General features: G+C 39.2%; 1 protein-coding gene across 3 annotated transcripts; it reads left to right on the plus strand.

Annotated features, from left to right (window-relative positions):
- Positions 1 to 3,840: 3,840 nt before the first annotated feature.
- On the plus strand, positions 3,841 to 15,450 carry ggt7 (gamma-glutamyltransferase 7). Of its 3 annotated transcripts, XM_035910204.2 has the most exons (17): positions 4,167 to 4,455; positions 4,770 to 4,965; positions 5,078 to 5,328; positions 5,444 to 5,670; positions 5,853 to 6,004; positions 6,094 to 6,211; positions 6,332 to 6,399; positions 6,900 to 6,973; positions 7,070 to 7,263; positions 9,686 to 9,773; positions 10,164 to 10,291; positions 10,401 to 10,489; positions 10,589 to 10,741; positions 10,853 to 10,967; positions 11,063 to 11,200; positions 11,306 to 11,405; positions 13,784 to 15,450. In XM_035910204.2, exons 3-17 carry the CDS (start codon positions 5,112 to 5,114, stop codon positions 13,954 to 13,956), a joined length of 2,034 nt encoding a protein of 677 aa, XP_035766097.1. In that variant the 5' UTR covers positions 4,167 to 4,455; positions 4,770 to 4,965; positions 5,078 to 5,111; the 3' UTR covers positions 13,957 to 15,450. The 3 variants fall into 3 exon arrangements, with proteins under 3 accessions (XP_006796372.1, XP_035766098.1, XP_035766097.1); XM_006796309.2 differs by lacking the exon at positions 4,167 to 4,455 and adding an exon at positions 3,841 to 4,091 and having other exon boundaries at positions 4,770 to 5,328; XM_035910205.2 differs by lacking the exons at positions 4,167 to 4,455; positions 4,770 to 4,965 and adding an exon at positions 3,841 to 4,091.
- The last annotated feature ends 711 nt before the right edge of the window (positions 15,451 to 16,161 follow it).

Consider the following 16,161-nt stretch of genomic DNA (forward strand, 5'->3'; position numbering starts at 1 on the left):
AGTGTTTGCTTTGCATTAGTTTGCTAAGACCTGGCTACCAAGTAGCAAGTACCTTTAAGTACACCTATTTGAATATAGGCAGTTCTTTAAGTGTCTTAACTGCAGATGAAAGTAGGTTTTTTTGTAGACAGATATAACTGTTTGCAAAAAGGGAACAAGCGAATAGACAGGTGTGGTTAAAGAGAGTAAATACTGTCTGTGGACTGAAACTGGGTGGAGTCCTGTTATGCTTAGCTTTGAGTACATTAGTCCAAGCTGAGCAGGAAACTTAAAAGACTGACGAGGATTTAAAAAATAAAATAAAATAATTATGTCACACAGCAGAGTTTTTCATTGTTTTAAACAAACCAAAATACGTTTTATTATTTGGATTTCTCAAAGCTGCCACTACTGTTTGTCCTGATCCAGCACAGACTGCTGCTGTCTGGTAAAAATGCAAACCAATGTGCAAATTACAAGAGAAAAAAAGAATCTAAATGAAGCTTAATTTGGATAGCGCCTCACGTACCTTAAAATGTTCTTGTTTCAAAACCTAACCCAAATGACCCTGAATGTTCTAACAAGGACAGCGCCTGCAATGTTTTAACGCTCTGAGGGGTTTGCTGTAGTGATGGGTCGTTCGCGAACGGAATGGCTCTTAGAGCCGGGTCTTTGAAGTGAACGACGCGAGCCGGCTCCTTATTGGGAGCCGTGAGGTTGTTTTTTTTTCGTTTTTTTTTTTTTCTTTCTCTCACCCTCTCTCTCGCCCTTTTTTCCGCTAAACTCCGCATGCGCGGCCTGTACTTTGCGCTGGGCAGAGGGGGGAGGGGCGTTAGTTACACTCGCAGTAGCACAGGAACAGAGCCAGAGAGAAAGAGAGCGAGGGACAACAACGTCACATTAGAAAGGTATAGTAATCATCCGCTATTTTCAGTTGCAGATGATAAAGGATTCAGAAATCATGCAGGCCCATATGACAGAGAATGTGCATCTTCTTTTTGTTTTAATATTTTAATTTATATTTAATTGTGTTGTGGTTTGCAGTGTTTTGTGTTGTTTCACGTTAAATTTGTTTAAAAGGAAAAAGCTGAAAATTTAAATAGTTAAAAGTTTAAAATGTAAATAGTTGTTTTTTGTATTATATGATTTATTTATTACATTTTATGTGGAGTGAATAAATAAAGTATATTTATGGTGGCCCTTAGAGACAAAGCACGTACAAACTCCAAAACACGTACAAACACCTAAGCATGTACAAACTCCAAAACGCGTAAAAACTCCAAAACACATAAAAACTCAGAAGCACGTACAAACTCAGAAGCACGTACAAACTCCAAAACACATAAAAACTCAGAAGCACGTACAAACTCCAAAACACGTACAAAAGACAACAGAAGTGCTCCAGGTTTCTTGGGCCCAGTGTTGAGCTTTTGTTACCTAGTGGCTACACAAGCCAGGAAGTATCAACAACCGGATTTGGTGTGTGGTAGTAACAGGTAAATGAACTTTTTTTTTTTAAATTATTTGAATAAATATGAGTGCTTGTCTATAAATACACAAACAATACACACATGTTTTCAATTGTGTAATTTAAGTGATCTGGGTAGCTCTGTTTTGGAAGTTCAGTAAACGCTAGAAATGTGTTTTGGAGTTTGTACGTGCTTTGTCTCTAGGGGCCATATATAAACATATATAAATAAAACCACTTTTTTTTACATCAGTAATTCCTTTTCTGCATAATTTTATATTATTGTTAATGATTAAATAATTAAAGCAACAAAACAACCTGAAGAGTCGGTTCGGAGCCGAAAGAGCCGGCTCTTTTTAGTGAGCCGAGCCGAAAGAGCCGGATCTCTAAAAAGAGCCGGAAATCCCATCACTAGTTTGCTGCCAGTCAACATCGCGCCCATTACTCCCCCTAGCGGCCAGGAGTACTTCCGGTTTGTTTCTCGCGGTCATTCACCGTTTATGATATGTATGGAGCGCATTTCTCTTAATGTGTGTGCCTTTACTCATACATCTGTTGACTTTACAGTTCTCCGCTATTACTCAGCTCTATGATATGGCAAGTTAGAGCCTGCCCCACAAAGCTTCCTCCAAATATTTTTAATCATTAACAACAAAAGAGGATCCAAGTTAGAGTCTAGAGACATAAAGGTCACCATGATAACATTTGCAAACACTTCTTTGTTTACTTTTTCCTGTTTAAATCGTTCTAACAAGACTCTTATCAAGTTAGTTACTACTTCTCCACAGTCCAGCCCTTTAGTCGGTGCAAGAAGTTTTCAGGAACTTTAAAAATGTATTTGAGTGCAAGAAAGTAAGATTAGTCACTGCTACAGAGGATGTATTAGGATTAGACACTGGGGACTGACAGTTAAAAAAGTCTAAGTCAAACTAATGTTTTTTGAAGTATAGGGAAACACAAAATTGCAAAGCTCAGGGTTCACATAATGCAAATAAAACACGACATTATGCTTCGATATAGAGAACAGAAATTAAACTATGTGGTAATTTGTAATATATCATTCCTCCATTCACAGATACATATCTCAGCAGGAAGCTGCATGAACCAGATCTTCAGACTAGAAACTACAAGGCTGAATGAGACGAGTGAACATAGATAAAATGTAACTCGAGAAAGGGGACTTAAGTTAGTGGAAACTTAGGTCAGGACGACTTCAAATGTATGTGTTTGCTGGGCACAGAGAATGTGCACAGATTGTACATGCATATGGATTCTCTGCTGTGAAGCTTGAAGCTAGAGGTGTGATGGTATAGTGAGTGCTTTGCATTTGACACTGTGTTTTTTTTTATTTTTAAATCAGGTTTCAATGCAACACTTTATCAGCAATGGTAGTCCCAGAGTAGCAGCTACACAAAATCCCATTTCATTTGTGCTCATGGGATTCATTTATCATCAGGAAATGATGCAAAGACACACAGACTTACACCACAGACTAAGAGGAATAAAGTGAAGAAGCGACCTGACCTCCATAATCTCCTGGCGTGCAGCTTACATGCTTGGTGAAATCTACATGTAATTTATTTGGTTTTGTTTGTTTTCCTCTGCACCTTGTTTCTGAAATCTGTGAGATTTTTCAAGGTAAGTTCTTTACCCCTTTGCCTCTACCACTATTGGATTTGGTATATACCTACTGATCTACCACAGTAAAACTTTGGTTCTTCAATCAGTCAACCAAAACTTTATTTCAAACATATAAGTAACAAATGTTCATACATATAAAAAAAAAAAAACTGAAAGCATCATATTCACATGAAAAAGAAAATGTTGACTATTTCCAGTTCAAAAGAAGTAGGAGGAAGCAAATGCTTTTTAATTCATACCCCTGTCTAGCTCATCTTCTATACTGGTTTCAGTTAATAACAGTACCACTTTTAAATATGCCCATTTAACACACTGATTCATGCTATGTTGATACATAGATCTTTACACATTGATCTATAATTATTTAACTACACTTATGCAAAAGTATTGCTTTTTAAAATATATCATTATATGCAAATATCAATTTTTGTAATGCACGGTACAAAAATATAAACATATAACACATACCTCATCCATAAACTGCGTTATAAATGTTTTTTTTTTACACAATTTCAACACTGATTCATATCCTTAGTGTCTTTGTTTTAACATATGTATTAAATATGTATTATTTTAGCCCTTAATTGGACTACCTTTCTTTTAATCAGGCTTATTGTTGTTGTTTAATATGAAGCATAAGATGCCCCCCTGCATCACAGTCAATCTAACCCCAGACGCTTTGCTTTGAAATAAATAAATAGAGGAATTTCCCATTAAGAGATGACATAAGCAGGCCACTGTTGCAACTCTATCACTGAAGTAATTTCATGTCTCTTGCCTCCTGTTTCACAGATGGAAGAACAAGAATAGAATAAGGCTTTATGGGAGGGACCGAAGTTTTGTAAGTAGAACAGGTTTTTGTGCACCTGCTGTGACCTGTTTGTCCAGCTCACAAACACACAAGGTGGAGGTGGACGGTGTGCTATGGTCGACCCTTGTGAAAACAGAACTGGGATTAATGGTCTTCAGCTGTGAGGCTGTTCGAGGCCCCAACGCTATCTAAGTAAGTTTAATATTGGTAGGGGGACTGTTGAGGATAGGCGTGGTTTAATGGTGTTTATTTACAGTGTAATATATTTAAATTATTCCGAGCTTCCCTCGGTTATTAGTTCGCACTCACATGATTATTTAAAACACCCTTAACCCGAACAAGTCCAGCCGGTTATCCTGAGCTGTGGGGCTTTGGTGTGGGCTGTAACACGAAGCTAGCTTCCCAGAGCTGCGCGGTGGTGATTCAGCTTTGGCGACGGAGCTGCGTTCACCTCAGCTCACCTGCTGCTTTTAAAAATCCAAAATAACCCAGTCGGGAACGACTTTTTATTTTAGTATCACTGGTATTATTTGACTGGAGGTACCTTACAACGACGGTAAGTGACGTTAGCCGAGCTCCGAGCGCTTTGTAGCTGAATTTAAAAAAGGAGATGTGCTAGCTTGTGGCATCGCGGTGGTGGAGGCGCCGCGGAGGGAGGGAGGTCCGTGTTTAACCGGCAATAACGCTGTTATTCTGCAATAGTAATAGTTTATGTGTCTGTGTGTGTTATAGGCAAGCATGAAAATATTTAGATTAAGCCATATTTCGCGAGGGTTTAGATACATAATAAGCATGGTTATGAACATGTGCGTCTTTAAGGAAATTCATCCTCAAAAACTAGTTATTCTGCGTGGTTTTTCGTCTTTGCAGGTTGTAGAAAATGCACCATCACTGGAGCTACACATCCGGAGAACAAATGAGACTGCTGTGATCTTTTTGTAAGGGTGCCAATGTCACACTAGAGATTTACAGATCACGGTAGGAAAACTGTGATTTATTGGGACATTAAAGATAAAGCAGATGAGGTCATTCTCCAGCGCCACAGCAACACTAGCGGTCCATAAAGGTATATTTTAGTGATTTATTTGTGTTTTAGTGTGGATAATAGTAGCATGTGTGTGGCTTACTATCCCAGACAAGGAACAAGTGGGACAGTGAATATGGATATCCTGCATTAGGTCCTCAAAGATAAAGATACAGTACGTAGAAGTCATGCACAACGCTGCTCCGGAAATCGTTTCCGGATACCCGAGTGGAAGCGTGGTGGATAAAGATGCCAATCCAGAGACAACCTTGGGGAGCGCTTACTCTCCAGTGGACTACATGAGCATCACCAGCTTCCCCAGGTTGCCAGAAGATGACGTGTCTGGGGAAAATACCCTGAAATCCCGCAAGGATGATGACAACGTCCTGAGTGAGCAAGATACAGGTCAGACAGAAGTTATCAAAGAAAATCGTTTATCTCACACACAGTCATGGTTACAAGGGAGCTTTTTTTGTGATTTGAGACTAATAGCGTTTGGTATGGTGGTGCTGTGTCTCAGACCCAGATCTGTTTCTGAAGTCGGCTCGCCTCCAGCGTCTCCCCTCCTCGGCTTCAGACCTAGCTAGCCATGATGCTGTGTCGCTGCAGGAGACCAACAGAGACCCTTTTACAGAAGAATGTGCCTGCCAGCGAGATGGCTTGACAGTCATCATCACGGCCTGTCTCACCTTTGCTACAGGAGTCACTGTGGCTCTCATCATGCAGATCTACTTTGGAGACCCACAGGTAGGGTTGCATGTCATTTTTCTGTAGTCGTGTTGCAATGCTGTTGCTTCACTCAAATAAGTATGGGTTATTATAGGACTATGGGTGACTCCACATGCTTCTTAGCCTCCTTAAATGCAAGCCTCTGTCATTCTGAATGTTTTTTAACTGCCTCTCTCCCTTTCTGCTTTGTCTACTGCAAGGTCTTTAACCAAGGAGCAGTGGTGACAGATGTGGCTCAGTGTACATCTCTGGGCTTTGACGTTCTTGAAAAGCAGGGCTCCAGTGTTGACGCCGCCATCACCGCTGCTCTCTGTTTGGGAATTGTGCACCCTCACACGTCTGGTATTGGAGGGTGAGTTATAGGAACAGATCAATCTCTGCTAAGCAGAACCACCATTAAGTATGAATTTGAAGACCACTTTTTGCTCTTTTGATGATCAGCGGAGGCGTTATGTTGGTGCACGACATCCGTAAGAATGAGACAAGGGTCATTGACTTCAGAGAGACAGCACCATCGGCAATCGATGAGAAGATGCTGCTGACAGACCTTCAAGATAATGTAAGGAATTACTCTGGAGGACTCCTTATTATACCTATATGGGGTTGCTCAGAGAGTTGAAGTCAGCCTTGTCACTCTTTTGATTATTTATGCACTGTTTACTTTGCATTGGCATTTCAGAATGGCTTGCTGGTAGGAGTTCCTGGCATGCTCAGTGGGCTGCATCAGGCACACCAGCTCTATGGCAGGTAAACAGCATATCATGCAGTCCTTTCTTCTTATGCCATAAATAGTTGTGGCTTTCTGGATTATCTGCATTCCTTTCTTCTTGGTTATTGTTTAATTCACTTTGTTTGTGACGCTCCTCAATGAAACAAATCATTTTCTTTCATTGTTCTTTCAAGGCAAGAATAGCAAAAGCTGATATTTTGAGCTGTTGACAATGACTGTGCTTCTCTCATTGTTCAGAACTTAAGCAGTGACTCATTGTGAATGTACACCAGCTGTGTTTAAAGAAAAGCCAGTAGCTTATTTTTGTCAGATTGTTAAGCCGCAGTTACTCTAATGCTGTGTAATTATCCTGATCCAGAGGCCTTGGCTGTTAAGAGCTAACCTGCTTGATCCGTTTAGGGAGAAAATGTGGCTTCTCAATTTGGTAAAATATACTCTTTGAAAATGAGGAGTGTCTGTATGAAATATATCATATTTGTAAAAGAAGGCAGACTTGTATGACCTTTGATTTCAACAGGATCCCCTGGAAAGATGTCGTTGCCATGGCAGCAGATGTGGCCAGAAATGGATTTAATGTTACTCATGACTTTGGTAAGTATAGGGTAATATATAGAACAAATTGCTTGGTGTGAAATCAGTGGGGTTTTTTTTAAAATCTCATCTGCCTCTCTTTTGTTCTCTCCACAGCTGAAGCTTTGGCAAAAGTTAAGAGCCAAAACATGTCGGCTGCATTTCGGGATTTATTCCTACCCAAAGACCAGGTTCCCCTCACCGGACAGTTCACCAGACGCCTCGATTTAGCAGCTGTTCTTGATGCTGTCGCTGTTAAAGGGATATCAGAGTTCTATAGTGGAAATGTGGCTCAGAAAATGGCATCTGCAGTAAGGATAAACATTTTTTTCACCAAGCTACAGATGTGATTATATAAGTGGTCATGAATCCTGCATAGTCTCAGTGGCGAGTCGTTTTCCTTCTCCTATGCTAAGTCACTGTTATACTTGCCCTCTTGTTCCCTGTACGACTCGGGGAAATAAGGCTTCAGAGAAATTCAACTTCACTGTGACTCTCGACTACCTACCTTCAAATTAAAATAAACACATTTTATAAACTAGAAGTATTGCTTCTTTGTGGAAGTACTTTCATGTCTACAAAATTAAAACATATAAGAAAAAGCTTACATAAATACAAAAATATTTAGTGCAGTATTCAATATTCATAGCAGTTCATGAGATACCCATGACCTCTAATCTACTTCTTCCTGTTCCTGGGCAATAATTTCTATTACTTTTAGGCCCATGAACATAATTTTTCATTAGTCTTGTCTCATATGTTCTGAAATGTGTCCATCACTGTTGGGTGTAACCGTTTTCAGTAAAGGTCTAGGTTACGATACTAAATTCAGTAATAACATTACAGTTATTTGTACAGTTAGTCCAGTAATTACTTACAGGTATTGCTGCGCTAATAACTGTAAGTAATTACAAAAAATATTTGCCTTTTTCTTCCTGTACACTTGCGCTGCAATCAGCGGATTTCAGTTTGTCAGAAGGGAAATGATGGAGCGGTCTCCACTCTTTGAGGAGTGGAGATGTTGAGATGACTTTTATCTTTACTGCATGTTTTTTTCTGAGAAGAGCAAAATGCAAACCACAGCATTTGCTCTTTGCAAGCATCTGCAGTAGTTAGTAATAGGTGTGTCCTCATTAATAATAACTAGAAAGCAATGCAACAAGTAGTGTAACAAATTACTTTCTCCGGTGAGTAACTGTGTGAGTAAAATATTGCATTACATTTCAGTAAAATAATGAACATTGTGTAAAAGAGTGCTTTTTTGTGTGTGTAAATCTACACAAAATCAACATGAATTGGATTAGGCATTTTAAAGAACTTGTTTAGAGCTGGGGATTAAAAACTAGCGGATTAAGTAAAAAAAAAAAAAAAAAAGATGCAACAGTTGCTACTTCTTTTACAGCGGAGATTTCTTGGTTGCCAAGGTGACCCATCCCCACTTTGTCTGGACAATATAAGTGATGTCATGATTCATGTCAACGAAGATGGATGATGACAGAAATTGCTTTTTTGTGATTGTTTCACATTTTGCTCTGAGACTGGGCTAAAAATTACAGATCTCACAACAGAAAATGTTGTGACAGAATGTAATAACCAAGCTCATTACATGCAATTATTGTGACAGTGACTGGTGTAGATTTAAGCAGCACTAGCTTAATAAAATAATTCATTGCAATGAAATTTGTTGAAAGTTGTTGGGTTTTTTTGTTTTGTTTGTTTTTTTTAACATGTGGGGTAGCAGGCATCACAGCAGGTTATACCAGATGTTGTTCAGTCTATGTTCAGTCTTTAAATGTTTGTTTGTTTGTTTTGACTTTTTTCTGTAAACAAAATCATAAATTACACAATCTTAAATTAATCCTGAGATTCTAAATAATAAGGCTGTGCGATATGACTAAATATAAGACATTTCTCATCCCAATAACGATATATATATATATATATATATATATATACATATATGTATGAAAATAGTGCTTTTTCTGTAAATTCTGTGAATCTCGGGCAAATCGACTTATGTGAAGTGTTTTCAGCTGGGCGTCATGTACCTGGAGTCGAGTGTTTTGACCGATGCATGAAGTGATATATTTTTAGACATAAGTTGTAACAGACACCATTTTCTTTGTGAGTATTTATTACATGGCGTGCTGCAGAGGAAAGCCTGTTCTAACGTTTGAGTCTGGGGTTTATTTTGAGCACCTGATGCCTCTTTTTTGCTTCTCATCCGTAAACTCTCTCCACTCTCTTTCATGTGATTCTTGCATAGGTGGTTGACGAGGTTTGTCGTGTTTGAGTCCATGTTGGGACCGGTTTGTGGCATAATTTGCATAGTTTTCTGGTCCGTGTCAGACTTTTCATAACCAAACCATGTCCATGCTACAGAGGTAGCCTCTTGTTTAGGAATAACATCCTCGATTTGTTTTGACTGGTCTTTCTGTTTGGAGCTACCTGGTTCTGCCTCATCTTCACGGGCTATGCTGGTATTCTCTGTGCTGAAAAAATATTGTAAACAGTGTATTTTGCGACACCATGAGACAATGATAGCGTATGATTTCAAACGATAGATGTTTTAATTTCATCATATTTCTTCATATCGCACAGCCCTACTAAATAAGCATAAGAGTAAGGTAAATGAAATGTTCCTGACTCTTAAAATGTCCAGTTAGTAACATTAACACACAGGATAAAGAATACTCTCCTCTAAATTTCAGTTTATCCTTCATTTTTTTTAAGGTGAAAGCGAGAGGCGGAGTGCTCACAGAGGATGACATTCGAAACTACAGCTCAATCATACAGAAGCCAGCAGAAATCACCTATCAGGGTAAATACCAGTTCAGCTATTTTCAAGAACACAGCACTGATCTGAAGCAGTTCTGTGAACACAGCTTGTCCTTCCAGTATTTATTTAGTAACAGCCAGTTACATTTGCAGTTGACAAAGTCAAAGGGTTAAAGCTGGCTTGGGCAACATGTTTTTGGTATCATCAGACAGAAAACCGTAACAGCCTTTCAGCATATTGTTATTTAACCGATCTGTAAATGAACTGCACCGCCTCCGGGCTTCAGGCTCTGTTTTGCAGCTAGATAAAATTTTGATCAGATCAGGTGTAGAGAGTGAAGAAGTCCATGGCAGAAGTGAGAGTTGGTGCCCTTGGCAAACACATTTCCGATGTATATCTATTCTGTCTAATGATCTGTTGGTGTTTCTGAAGGACACCACGTGATGGCAGCCCCAGCCCCACATGCAGGCGTTGCTTTGATCACTGCACTCAACATCCTTGAAGGGTACAACATCACCAGCCAGATGCAGAGGACCACTACCTACCACTGGATTGCAGAGGTAATGCAAAACAGTTTAGCACAACTTACAAAGCCTATTAAATGTGTGTAAAGTAAATTAATTGACAGGATTAAAAAAAAAATATGTTAATTATGCATTAATCTTCCAGGCTGTGAAAATATCTCTGGGCCTGGCTAGTAAGCTGGGAGATCCCATGTATGACTCCACCGTTCCAGAGATTGTTGATAAGATGCTGAGGTAGATATCGGCTCCCACTGCCTTTCATATTGTATAAATACAGCCTAATTAAGTAAGATATTTTATTTGAACCCTGCCCTTTCTTTTGCAACCTTCAAGTAAATCACAGGCTTCCCAACTTCGCGAGATGATCAGTGACTCTCAGGCATTCCCTGTCCAGCATTACACAACAACCTTTACCTTGGAGGATGGTGCAGCAGCGGCCCAGGTCATGGTCATGGGCCCAGACGACCTCATTGTGTCTGTAATGAGGTATGCAACCCTTTAAAAGGACTGTAGGGGATTTAAACAATCCCAAAGATGTTTAAGAGTTTATGAATAATGCAAGTTAAGACTTTTTTTCCTCACTTCTGCTTGTTTTAGCTCACTAAACAAGCCCTTTGGCAGTGGGATAGTGACTCCTTCAGGAATCCTTTTGAATAGCCAGATTCTGGACTTCTCATGGTCTAATAAAACACAGAGCTCATCACCTAACCCAGTAACTGTGACTTTTTTGTTTCAGTGTTAACAGATTTGTTCTTAACACATTTGCAGCATTTCTTATGGATTTTGTTTTCTTTTGGTTGGCTGTAGCATAACAACCTCCACCCTGGGAAAAGACCCATGTCCTTCTTGATGCCCACAGCAGTGAGGCCAGCCGTGGGGTTATGTGGCACATATGTAGCCGTTGGATCATCCAATGGACAGAAGGCTCTCAGCGGCATAACACAGGTTGCTTAATTACTGGAGGAATTTGTAACATTCATAGTTATTCTTATAAATGTGGAAATACACGCTGACAGAAGTTTACTTTGATGTTATTCTGATCCTTCGTAGGTGCTGATGAATGTTTTATCTTCACGTAAAAACATGAGTGACAGTTTAGCATATGGAAGACTCCACCCACAGCTGCAGCCCAACACCCTCCTAGTGGACTGTGAGTTTTTCTTACTGATAACCTCTTTTATCAGGTTTGATCCAAGCATAACAGTGTTGGCTGACCATTACTGCTATGACATGCAGTATACACCATGCAGAGAGTCCTGTAGTACCCTTGCACCTCTATGGCGTTATTTTTGTGGCACTATTCTGAGCACACGTAAAAAAAAGTTTGCAGGTGCTAGTGTTGTATTATGAGGAGAAATTTATTTTGAGCAAAGAAAAGCTGAATTTGAGTGAACAAAATTAATTGCTGTGTGCAAAAAATTTATTTCCGTGTTTGCTATTATCCATACACACACACAAAAGCACTTATGCAAATATGTGATGTCTTGATAAATCGAGCAGGTATTTGAAGTTTACACAGCAACATTCTCGCATGAAAATATCTTAAAAGTTTATTTTGTGACCCAGAAAGAGTAATATTTCAAACTCCGCCACTCTGTGTTCCTCCACCACTGCCTCGTTTGAGTTTTGGACGAAATGGATTCTGGGATATCGCATTTCGTCATATGGAGACCAGAACAGCCAATCAGATTTTTTTGCATCCAAGTCTGTGATTGGCTGGTTTTGTGGCACAAATATAACGGTGTACAGAAAGAGTTGAACGCGCACAGGCAGAAATGTTGAGAGCGCGAGCAACACATTGCGAGCGAGCGCAAATGCAAAAACTGAGCGAGAGGGGCTGCTATTGTGTGTGTGTGTGTGGATAATAGCAAACACTGAAATACATTTTTTGCACGCAGCAAAGAATTTTGTTCACTCAAATTCAGCTTTTCTTCACTCAAAATAAATTTCTCTTCAAAATACAACACTTGCACCTGCAAACTTTTTTTACGTGCGCTCAGAATAGTGGCACAAAAATAACGCCATACACCTCTGCTTACGTTGTCTTTAGGTTGTGTTTTCTGTGTACACTATGCAAAGTAGAGGAGGAGCAGGAAAAGCAGCAGGTACTTCTGCTGTAATGGGAAGCAGATGCTGAGGTTTAGTGTTTCCATGGAACAGCGAAGTGTCTTGATTAAAAGATCAGTCTTCTGTAGTTTTAGTAGGATGTAGCATAAATGGACTGGAGTGGTACTTATATAGCACTTCTCTGACTGAGCACCCAAAGTGGTTTTTACTACAAGCCTAATTCTTTCAGTCACACACACATTCACACAGCGCTTCCATTCTATACCTTAAAGCACTATGTCTTGCATTCGCACAAACTCTCACACTCAGACTGATCCATCGAGAGCAGCTTGGCTGATGATCAAACCACCAACCTTCCAATCAGTGGACGACCTGAGCCACACCCACCCCCTAAATCTTAAGGTCATATGTGGAAATCCCATGAGAATTTTGTTTATGAATAATAATAATATAGAATCAGTAGCCACTTCATTAGTTATACATAGACTAACCGATATTGGACTACAGAAGAAAAGCATTGCCTGCTCTGATGGGTCTTGATTTATGCTGCAGCATTTAGATTCATACTTTGGCAACATGAAGGCATGGATCCAGCCTGACTTAACTCAACAGTTTAGGCTGTTGCTGGTGGTGTAATGATGGGGATGATATTTTCTTGCCACACTTCGGGCCACTTAGTAAGAATTAAGCCTCATTTAAATGTCACAGCTTAACTGAGTATTGTTGGTAACTGTTATGACCAAAGTGTACACACCTTCTGATGGCTGCTAACTGAAGCCAGCCATTGATCTGGCTAATAATGAACCCACAGTTAACTTGTCCACGTAATCTAGCAACTTAGTGCACGGGCTCTTAAAAAAGAATGAAGCTTGGCAGTTTGATATCTATGATTGCCTGGGAAAATTGTGAAGATGAATACTGTGTTACAAAAAAAATGATCTGGTTTATACACTTTAATTCTTGTTCTCTGGCTCCATTTTTATAGCAAGAAGGACAAACTACTAACTGAAAGCTTCTAGATAGATCTAACCAATCTACAGCATTTGGCTCCAATCAGTTCACTAAAGTACAAAAGAAAAATGTGACCAGCTAATCTAGGTAGCCTGAATCTATTGGTATTAATTCAAAGGGATCCTAATGTAGAATCACGAATTATCATCTTGGTTGAATTAATAGTCCATCTCTCACCTACCAGAGCTTATTGACTGGTATATGAGCAGCAGAGTGATGATCATTGGCTCAATCAGAGCCTCTGCTAACTTCTCACTTGTCTTAATCTTGCCCTTGAATCCGTTCATAAGTCAAAAGCCAGAAAACACGTGCATGGTTACAAACATGATATACTAGGTCCTTGTAGAATTAGAGTTTAACCTAACTGTGATCCCACAGCTACTGTTTTTATTAGCTCAACATTATGTTAGTACCATCTTCTGTCTCACACTTTCTCTTTCTCTCTTGCAGCCAAGTTTTTAGAAGAGGATGTGGAGGGGCTGGAAGCTAAAGGTCACAAAGTTCAGAAAAGAGATATTTTGTCATTGGTGGAGGGCACACGGAGAACTAATGACCTCATCATTGGAGTGAAGGACCCCCGTAGTGCAGATGCCTCTGCCCTTACTATGTCCAATATGCCTTAGTGCATCCGTCCAATCTTACAAACATATAATGCCAAGATAGTAAGACTTACTCTGTATGATGCCTAAAGAGGGAGTAAGGAGGCTGCTGATCAGATAAAAGTAGATAAGCAAAAGATTCTGAAAGGGATCCTCTGATACTAATTTTTTTTGCTCACAAGAATACTAAACTGGTCACCATCTTGCATATCAATCACTCTGCCACATCCTCACATAACATCCAGTCACGGTGTACATAGTGTTGAAAATGTGTGTTCAGTACCTTTACCCTTAGTGGCATCAGTCTGCAGCCTGCATTATGCAGAGCAGGGTAAAGAAATGTTAGGTGTGCTCATTAATTATTATCCAACACACAATAGAGGTCGGTGGTGAAAACAGTAATTTTTAAAGGTTAGAAATGATTGGGAGTAGCAGCTAGTTGAGACCTGAGTGAGCGGTTTTATATTAATGAAAGAAATGATGCCACACCATTTAAACGACACATGCATGGTGCAAAGTGCATATGAGCCATCGGATTGCTTTTCATCTTTTGCACTACATTTCACCATTAAACCAGATTGCGCGTGAGATCAAGTGGAGTGGTGAAAGTGATTAAGTGATTAAGCCGTGTATTGTCACGCATGAACAAGACTGTCCTGAACTGAAACACAGAGGCTAAAGCTTTTACTTTCCTGCTCGTTATATGGTGTGTAACTGTGATTAGATGTTGTTTGGTACAGCTGCTGCAGCTTTAACTGTTGCAAACAATCAGTGGCTCTTTGGACCATTTTTAAGACTAGCATTATATGTTGTACATAAATGTGATGAGACCGTCCTATCTCAATCGATTTCCTTCATCAAGTGAATTTGATTCCATTTAAAAGGTTTTAAATATCAGTAGAGTGAACGTATTTAAATACATAATTTAAGAAATTTGAGTTGTTGCATGATTTTGCTCTCACTTTGAACCTGTAAAGGCTTTTTTTTCTAGAGCTGGGTGCACTTGTTCGTAAATTTGGATTGATCAAATTCTTTAGAATTGGAATGAATGTAATGACTATTTTTATATGAACATTTGTTGTGCTGTACACATTATTTCTACTGTTGGAGCATTACATTCACTCGGCACATATTTAGGAAGGGATGTTCTGTTTACTTTTTGCCTACTTTTGTTGTTATATTAGCTAGAATATTTGAGGAGCCAGCAACTTTTGTAAAGCATTGCACTTGTACACAAAAAGGGTTTGATCTTTGCGTCCAGAACGGCCAGTGCTGACTAATCAAATTGGGGTTTTCACCTTATTTTCTCCCTCACCAGTGCAATATGACTGTTGATGCTTGTTTCCTGTACTGTAGAGTGCCATGCCTTAAGGCACACATTTGCACAGTCTGATGTTGCACCTGTCTGTTTTTTTGTTTGTTTGTTTTTCTAATGTTTGCATTTGTTGCTGATTTTAACAAAAATCGGCACTTTTCAGACCCAACAAATAAAAAGCTTGCACACATCCTAAACAGTAATGATTGTTTATCTGTTTTTTGAGTCTTCATACGCTGAGAAAAACATTTGAGCCACCTATTTCCGCCAGATTTTCTTGTAATTTTTACAAATTGGTCTTGAGCAGTAGCTCTCCAGGCTTTTTGAAGACTTTTCAAAGTGTTTCTCTGGACGTTACCACTCATTTTCGTTCCTATCTGTTTAACTGAGGAATCTGTTTTTGTCAGTTAAACCATTTGACACGGACCTCTCAATCATTCAAACAACAAAAACCTTAGCAAAGGTATTTTTAATTGTATCTTTACATGACTGTGAAAAATGCAAAATATAGCAGTTTAATTGGCATTAAATTTTATTTTTACATTTAACAAGGTGATTCCCAAAGTGCTATTAGCTGAAAATTTCAGTTATCTTGGTCCTGTATGCAATGTGTCCCTAAAGAAATTTGAGTAAACTGGATAAGTGGAGGACAGAAGAAGTGCCAGGCTGAGAAAACTACCTACACCAGATAAAGATTATCTGAAAGACATGCCTTTAACAAAAAAATCCCTGCAGTTAATACATCTACTGAAGCCTGATCACAAATGATCTTAGTGGAAGGGTGTCATCAAGAAATCATTAAGGAAGGGAAATGGGGAGAAAATGCTGAGGGATGTCAAAAAAACCTGAACTGAAAATCAGTGGCAAAGAGTTATATGGGGTAATGCATGAAAGCAAACATTTTCCAAGCAAAG

The sequence above is a fragment of the Neolamprologus brichardi genome, chromosome 20 (genome assembly GCF_056152115.1).
Source record: "Neolamprologus brichardi isolate AB-2024 chromosome 20, ASM5615211v1, whole genome shotgun sequence".
NCBI lineage: Eukaryota > Metazoa > Chordata > Actinopteri > Cichliformes > Cichlidae > Neolamprologus > Neolamprologus brichardi.